Source organism: Nuphar pumila, unplaced genomic scaffold (assembly GCF_984573655.1).
Source record: "Nuphar pumila unplaced genomic scaffold, dmNupPumi1.hap1.1 HAP1_SCAFFOLD_282, whole genome shotgun sequence".
Classification (NCBI taxonomy): Eukaryota; Viridiplantae; Streptophyta; class Magnoliopsida; order Nymphaeales; family Nymphaeaceae; genus Nuphar; species Nuphar pumila.
Window position 1 is genome coordinate 1 of NW_028323258.1, and position 7205 is coordinate 7205.

General features: G+C 49.5%; 1 protein-coding gene across 1 annotated transcript; it reads left to right on the forward strand.

The window, feature by feature from the left end:
* The first annotated feature begins 171 nt into the window (after nt 1–171).
* Nucleotides 172–6628, forward strand: LOC149810577 (methionine gamma-lyase-like). The gene is made up of 6 exons (XM_089994187.1): nt 172–286; nt 1887–2185; nt 2578–2836; nt 4466–4749; nt 5599–5805; nt 6413–6628. Exons 1-6 carry the CDS (start codon nt 172–174, stop codon nt 6626–6628), a joined length of 1380 nt encoding a protein of 459 aa, XP_089850313.1.
* The last annotated feature ends 577 nt before the right edge of the window (nt 6629–7205 follow it).

Here is a 7205-nt window from a genome sequence, read left to right on the forward strand (position 1 = left end):
TCATCAACTAGATGATGACTCGTCAATTACTTGCCACTTGTGCAGAGCGTTTGCACCACTGGCTGAGGCGCTGATGTGGAATAACGGCTAAGAAAGTTTTAAGTAATTCACTAGTCGTGATGGAATGACTTTCATCTCCACCCTACATTGAACATCGAACATGCAACGAGGATGGCCAATCCACAGTGGCAAATGGACCCGATGTCCCGCCTGGCATGCGTGACCCGGTCTTTCGGAGAGTTCGGTGGCGTGAATGCCAGCGTGGAAGTAAGCACCACGTTTACAGGTGTGGAAAATCCTAGTCTCATGTATGTGTCCGTGCGAGTTGTCTTTTCGACTTATACGAGACAGGCATGTGTTGGGTGATGTAAACCAAGCCGATTTGTGTATATCCTAATCGTTCGATGTCCATAACATGATGTTTATATATATGTTGAGCTCGTTCTGGCAAAGTCTTACTGTGTACGATACATGCTAGCGACTAGTCGAAGCAGACGATATCGTCGGAAACAGCCCAGCTTCCGTGTTTCCGCTAAACATCAACAAATCATCGGTTTAAAGTTTACGTGAAAAAATAAATCACAGCAGAGTTTTTGGGGCAGTTGTGCATCGACCCGTGCCAGGGTTCCTGAAACGGTTCACGATTCAAAGTCACCAGCATTGGTGAGCGCATTTGCTGCTGCGACAGTGTGCCCAGCAAAGCTTCATGTACATTCTCTGCATTGCTATTCATAAGCAGTGGGGACATGATGTGCGATTCAAGTATATGCGAGGCAGTAACGTTCGGAAATTAACGGAAATAGGCAGTCATGCGGCACCTCGAATGCGTACTCTTCGTCGCAATACCAATCGTATCACCGGATCCATGTAATTAAGCAACGAAATGTCCATTCATTTTGCCAATAAAGGACTCTAGCAGAGTTTCTTGTTCGTTCCCCCGGAATTCAAATGCCACCATTACTTGGGTTGTTCGACACTGTTAATCCGCTTGTCGCAACGTGGGTTGTCGCCCTGCAGTGATGGAAGCATCGACATTGACGGACATTTTCGAAGGCAAGAAAGGTCCCCATCAAGATAACGGTACGCTGCTCCATTGCATGTGAGCACAGCACTGCGAGCTGCATGTCCAACTGACACACAGCAATGTCGCCTCCACCAAGGAACGCTCATGACACAACAGCGGACGAATGTGCTCAACGCACGCGAATAGCGATGGCATACAAGAGATTGCCATGGTGTTCAGGCGCATTGCCATTTCATGCCCCGAACTTTTATTCTTAGTCATGCCTATATATAGACTTGTGTAATAAAGTGCAGTGGCTAACACCGCCTTTGGGCACAGCGCCACGAGGGAGTCAATGCATGATTGCCTGGTCATGAGATGAGATGGCAATCATAAAAGCGACGCCGTCAAAGGGTTCGCCCATGCCAGACGCGCATCATGTAGTAAAATCGTTGCATAGATGCGGTCTGCAGATCTATCTGTGCGCTTGTTTTGTCGTTCTGAGTGGTTTGTGATCAAAGTGACACCGACTGGTCATGTTTTCAATTCGATTCGGCCAAGGGAACCGGCCATGGGGCTCGCTGACATGGTGGGAGGATATGTCGTGACGACACTGTCGTCAAACAGAAGCAGCCTCATTTTTTCACAGTCCGGGGTTCTTATTTGGGCAAGCGTATTTTCTTTTCTTTCCTTTCAAAGTTCGGGGTATGCGTTGCCAGCCTGACGCAATCGGCGGCTGGGCGCCAATGAATCACGATGTTCCCGCAGTTTGGCAGCCGCTCACGTATGGGATGTATATGAAGCTCTAGTTTCCACATGTGCCTTCAGAAACACTGTGCTATTTCTGAAATGCTGATGACATGGAGGTGGTTTTGTGGTGCAGGCGGCTGCTTTCTTTACGCCCGATCTTTGAGCCCATCCGTCGAGAACCTGTCGAGGCAGCTGGCAGCAATAGAGAGCACGGAGGCGGCGTACTGCACCGCCTCTGGCATGGCAGCTATCGCAGCGTCGTTGATGGCGATCTGTAACTCAGGTGACCACATCGTTGCGAGCAATGCAGTGTACGGTGGCTCCTTTGCGCTCATGAAAAGCTTCCTTCCCAAAAAGTGTGGCGTCACCGTCACGTTTGTCAACATCTGTGACCTGGGCGCTGTGGAGCGCGCATTCCAGTCTAATACAAAGGTGTGCCATGCCAGTCAATTCACAGCTCATAATCCGTTTCTTGATCGCTCCCTTATTTAAAAGCGAGGTCCGCCATGGCTGTCTCGCCCGTTGTCAGCGCCGGCCCTCTCGGGGGGCGCTTTTTTTTCGTTTTCTGAATCGATCCCATTGGCTGAATACTCTCGGTCCGATCAAGTTGCTGTGAGTCAGACCAGCCTCAGTTCCACGGCAGGGCTCCACTGCAACGCCCGAGCAATGCTCAGGATTGACACGCAGTGTGTACTGGTAATTGCCTGGTACCCACATGCTCAGGAATCCTCGTTCTCATGACTCGTCTTCCATCACGTTTGATACCAATGGTGATGTACATCGCCATTGCTTGGCAGTCGTTTTTAAGCACACCTTTCTTGCAGGTGCTGTACACGGAAATCCTGTCGAATCCAACGTTGCAAGTTGCGGATGTGCCTGCGTTAGCGAAGCTGGCTCATGCGCGAGGATGCCAGTTGGTGGCTGATAACACATTCACTCCTCTCATTGTGTCCCCTGCCAAATGGGGAGCTGACGTCGTCATTCATTCGCTCACAAAGTTTATCAGCGGTGCCTCTGATGTCATGGCTGGAGTAGCCTGCGGCTCCCAGGCATTTGTCCGCAGCCTAATGGACTTGCATACAGGTACAGTACATCTCTATTGGCCTTCACACAATACCAAAGGCACTTGTGCCTGTCCATCTTGTTGCACGAGCCGTATACTAGCACTGCAAAGAAAGGAAATTGGGTACAGGAAAGACTCTCTGCTTCCAGCGCTTTGCCAGGCCGTGTGATTCGAGGATCCAGATGCCTAATAATGCATGAATTTTGAGGACAAAGAAGGATGGAGCCCAATCTGGCGGCGCTTTCTCTGCTTACAGCGCTTTGCCAGGCCATGTGATTCATGGTTTCTGTTGAGATGGCGTTACATGGGAAGAATCCAACCCATAGGAAGCCCAGCCTGAGTATACCAGGGACTGTGACCACGGTGAGAGTAGACATGGAATCCTTGGAAAGGCACTAGAGTCTATCGCTGGAGAGCTAGATCTCAACAGATCCACATGCCCAATCATGCATGAATTTTGAGGACAAACAAGGCTGAATGCCAATCTGGCAAAACACTCTCTGCTTCTGTGGCGCTCCACTGAACGAATATTCCTGATCTGAGATATCATCATTGCATGCCGCCCTGCACGATCTGCCCTTGCAGCAGTGGCCTTAACGCCCCCCCCTTAAAGAAACCACTTGACCATCACTGATTTCCAACTAGTTCTTAGAGTTGCCACTGTCCATGTGGATGCGGTAGTGTTGTGAAATGATACATCATTACATCACACAGATCATGGCAGGAAGTAGTCACCAAGCCACCAAGTAATCCGTTCGAAGCATAAAGCCTATTGAACTTCAGCGGGCGGAACTTGCAAGCCTGTCATGGACGCGCGGAAACAGTACATCGTCATCATCATATGTACATGATTGGATCATCCTGTCCAGGAACGCCCAAGTCGAGCTCAACCAAAGGAGTCCTGCACGATTTGTTCCTTTACATACATGAGAAAGGCTGGCCCTCCCGTATATATACGTGTGCGTATACATATACGATGTACTGTGCAATTATGAGGGTATAAATTGTTGTTATGCATGGCAGAGGACAGAATGGAGAAGGAGGACTAGTCGCATGAGTCAGTGAGAAGTCACGATTCATTGACTGCTTGCATGCGACTGAACATCAAGCTTGCTGGTTTGTAGTTACAGCTCGCTCAAGTACAGTAGGAGACTTCGATCCGGTACGCATCTTGTCTGGTCGACCGATCAGCAAAACAATTCTAGGTCACGACGTAGAATTGCTGGCTGATTTGTCCCGCCCTAACCCTCCCTGTGTGCATGCTTGGGATAGCCCAAGCATGCACTCAGGTGATGGTAATGATAACTCTGATTCTCAAGTAGTTCTTGGAGTTGCCAATGTCCATGTGGATGCGGTAGTGTTGTAAAAAGATACATCATCATCATGTGCCCCTTTAGACTCCTCACTAGGCTCTGCCTGGCCTCGACATGCCCAGTCAGAGTTCAGTGGTTCAGTCAATAATCGTCAGCTTAGTGACACACACATGAGTCACTGCCAGGTGTGTCCCCTTCTCCACTGTCATCTGCTGTTAGCATAAGTATGTATACGTATATGCAAAATAGTGCCGCATATAGCCGTATATCGTATATTATGTGACATGTGCCGTTCAATAGGCGGCTGTGATTCCATTGACTGGTGAGTAAAGCCAGGTGACAATATCTGCAGGCCGGTGATGCTGATGGGTCCTACATTGGACGCTCAAACAGCATCGTTGCTAAGCCGCCGCGTCGCCAACTTGGGCATTCGCATGTCAGAGCACTCACGCAGAGCCCTGGCCATGTCGCAAGCCTTGGAGCGCTTGGGCGCAACAGTCATTTATCCTGGCCTGCCTAGCCACACCGGCCACGCTCTTATGTGCAAGCTCATGAACTCAAATTACGGCTTTGGAGGAGTGGTCGCTGTTGACATGGCAACAGCAGCTCGTGCCGTCCGGGTGCGTTCCAAGACAAATGCCGTCTGGATTCTCGCCGCAGTCCCACCGAAATAAATGGAAGTGTATTGCAACAGCGGCCTCCTTGCGAGTTTATTGTGCAGCGATCGAGGCTTGTAGGATTCTGGCAGAATGAATGCCCAAGATCATGTGCCAAGATCATATGCAGCTATATATCATTTTAAATGATGTGATGATGTATCTGTTTACAACGCTACCGCGTCCACATGGACATTGGCAACTCCAAGAACAACTTGGGAGTCTACATGCCATGTCTATTTAGGCGCGAGATCAGCTCTGGTTGTATCGCCAGTTGTGAACGCAGCCTTCTTTTGGCTGACGTATTCGCGTCTTTTTGAGTGCCTCATTTCCTCAGCAGCACGTCTTATCATTGGTCATTGACTTCATGTACGTGCGATGCTATGTGCTGGTGCATCGAATTGTACGTTCGTCAGCAAGGCATCAGGTTGGCACGAACCTTTCACACTACCTCCGGAGAGCCCACAGCTTTCTGCAGGTGCTTCAGCAGGTGCTACACGTCCACATTTGCAAACAGCAAGCAGGGTTTTGTCTAGCAAGCAAGCTATGTGACGCAGTGTGTATGAAATTTTGACAGGGCAAGATTTGGATTGGCCACGGTGCTTGACTCGACCAAATGGCAGCAACCTTGTCAGGGAATGCACTGCACGTTGCATACTCTTTATTCAGGGATGGGCAGGACTCTTGAGAAACCTGGGATTATTCAAATCGACATCATTTACACCACCCCTGTCATGGGATGGGGCATGTCCTGGCATCGGATCGTTTCCCTTACGATTGGAAGCGTTTCAAACGCTTGTGGTTGATGTGCAGCTCATTGAGAGGTTGCAGAATGTACATGGCTTTGGCCTGATGGCAGTCAGCCTGGGGTATTTCGACACTCTGATGTCCATCAGCAGCTCCTCAACATCCAGCGAGCTGACCTCAGAGGACTTGGCAGCAGCTGGAGTCAGCCCTGGTCTGCTGCGCTTATCGATCGGCTACACAGGCACTCTCGAGCAGCGGCTCGAACAGTTAGAGGTGAGCCCATACCCATGACAAAAGTATTCAAACCTACGTGCCTGGCACTTGGGGTATTAGACGTCAAAATGACACACCACGTTAACAGGCCTGCTTCACTTGTTTCGGAGGCTGTCATGTTCACTGCCGACCGGCATTCTCAGGTGGGGTGCTTTCTTTTGCTTGTTTGCAGCCTGATATTCCAATACGAATTCCCCCAAAACCTTTGATCATGCATCTGCTTCTTGACAATGATATATATATATATATATGACTAGGCTACTGCGCACCCCGCTCAAATAAGTAGACAGTAGACAAGGCAGGCCGCTGGGTGGACGACAACGGTGGTTTGTCGCATTGGCTTTCCACAGCGTCAAGTTTTGTTTGGCTGCAACTTGCTCGACACCAAAATGGGTTTTTTTCCTATTTTGCAACGGATCAATTCAGTGCAGTCTCAGGGATTGCAAATGCTGTTGCATGGTAAGTTGAGCTGCGGGTTGAAGAAGCGGATATATGGCGTCCATGCCATGCGCACTTGTGCAAGCGCACATGCTGTGCAATCTTGACTTGTACGAGTACATCATGCTGCGTGGAATTGTGCCCGTCAAAAAAGGCTGCTTGCTTGTAGGAGTCTTATACGGCTGTCGTGGAGGAAGTCCTTGGAGTGACAGGCCCTGAAAACCCAACCTCTGTTACAAGTTCCTCTCCAAGGAGCAGTTCAGATGTGCATGACTCCCCGTCGCATGTCGCCACGCCTCCTATTCTTGGAAAGCGTGCATTTGATGAGGTTGGCTTGGCAGACGAAGGCAGCACACGCCAAGAAGCCAAAGTGGACCTTTCATAGAATTACTCAAGTTTGCTGTCCTCTACCCGCTTCAGACAGCCCAGTTCTCGTCTGCCCTCTTCCACTACGTCTTTGCTAGCGAACAGAAATTAGAGAAAAAACATGTCTATGCACTTTCACCAACGGTCAAGTGGGTAATAGTCTGCCTTGAATCAAGGGATTTAACTTGTCAGCATTGTTTGGGCAATCTTTCCGGTGTGCCGAGGACACAGATGGTCAGTGATTTCACTCGTGAAGTACAACTCTGCTGTATATTTTGCCTGCGTGCATAGTTCTCAGATGGCAAGCAGCCAATTCGTTAGCCTATGCCTGGCAACAAGCTGTATTCTGACAGAGTTGTCCTGATTATTATACCCCAAGGAATATTTCGCAGTGCTTACCTTCATTCTCGTATTTTGCTGTGAAAGTCAAGCATGCAAGGGAATCGTCTGTCTGAAAGGCTGTCATGCTGATAATGAGGTCCAGTGGAACAAGCAAATCCATGGCGCTGTGGCACATCCGCATGAGTGCACTTACATGCAATCGCGACCATTCAAGCCATTGCCCAGATCGAAAGAGACTTCTTCATTTGCGACCG

What these genes read in the sequence shown, in the direction of transcription:
- LOC149810577 (XM_089994187.1), top strand. Translation starts at nt 172, where the DNA reads ATGGCCAATCCACAGTGGCAAATGGACCCGATGTCCCGCCTGGCATGC. An exon ending in CCTAATGGACTTGCATACAG is followed by an intron (nt 2,837 to 4,465) that starts GTACAGTACATC and finishes GAGTAAAGCCAG; the next exon opens with GTGACAATATCTGCAGGCCG. An exon ending in CAGCAGCTCGTGCCGTCCGG is followed by an intron (nt 4,750 to 5,598) that starts GTGCGTTCCAAG and finishes GTTGATGTGCAG; the next exon opens with CTCATTGAGAGGTTGCAGAA.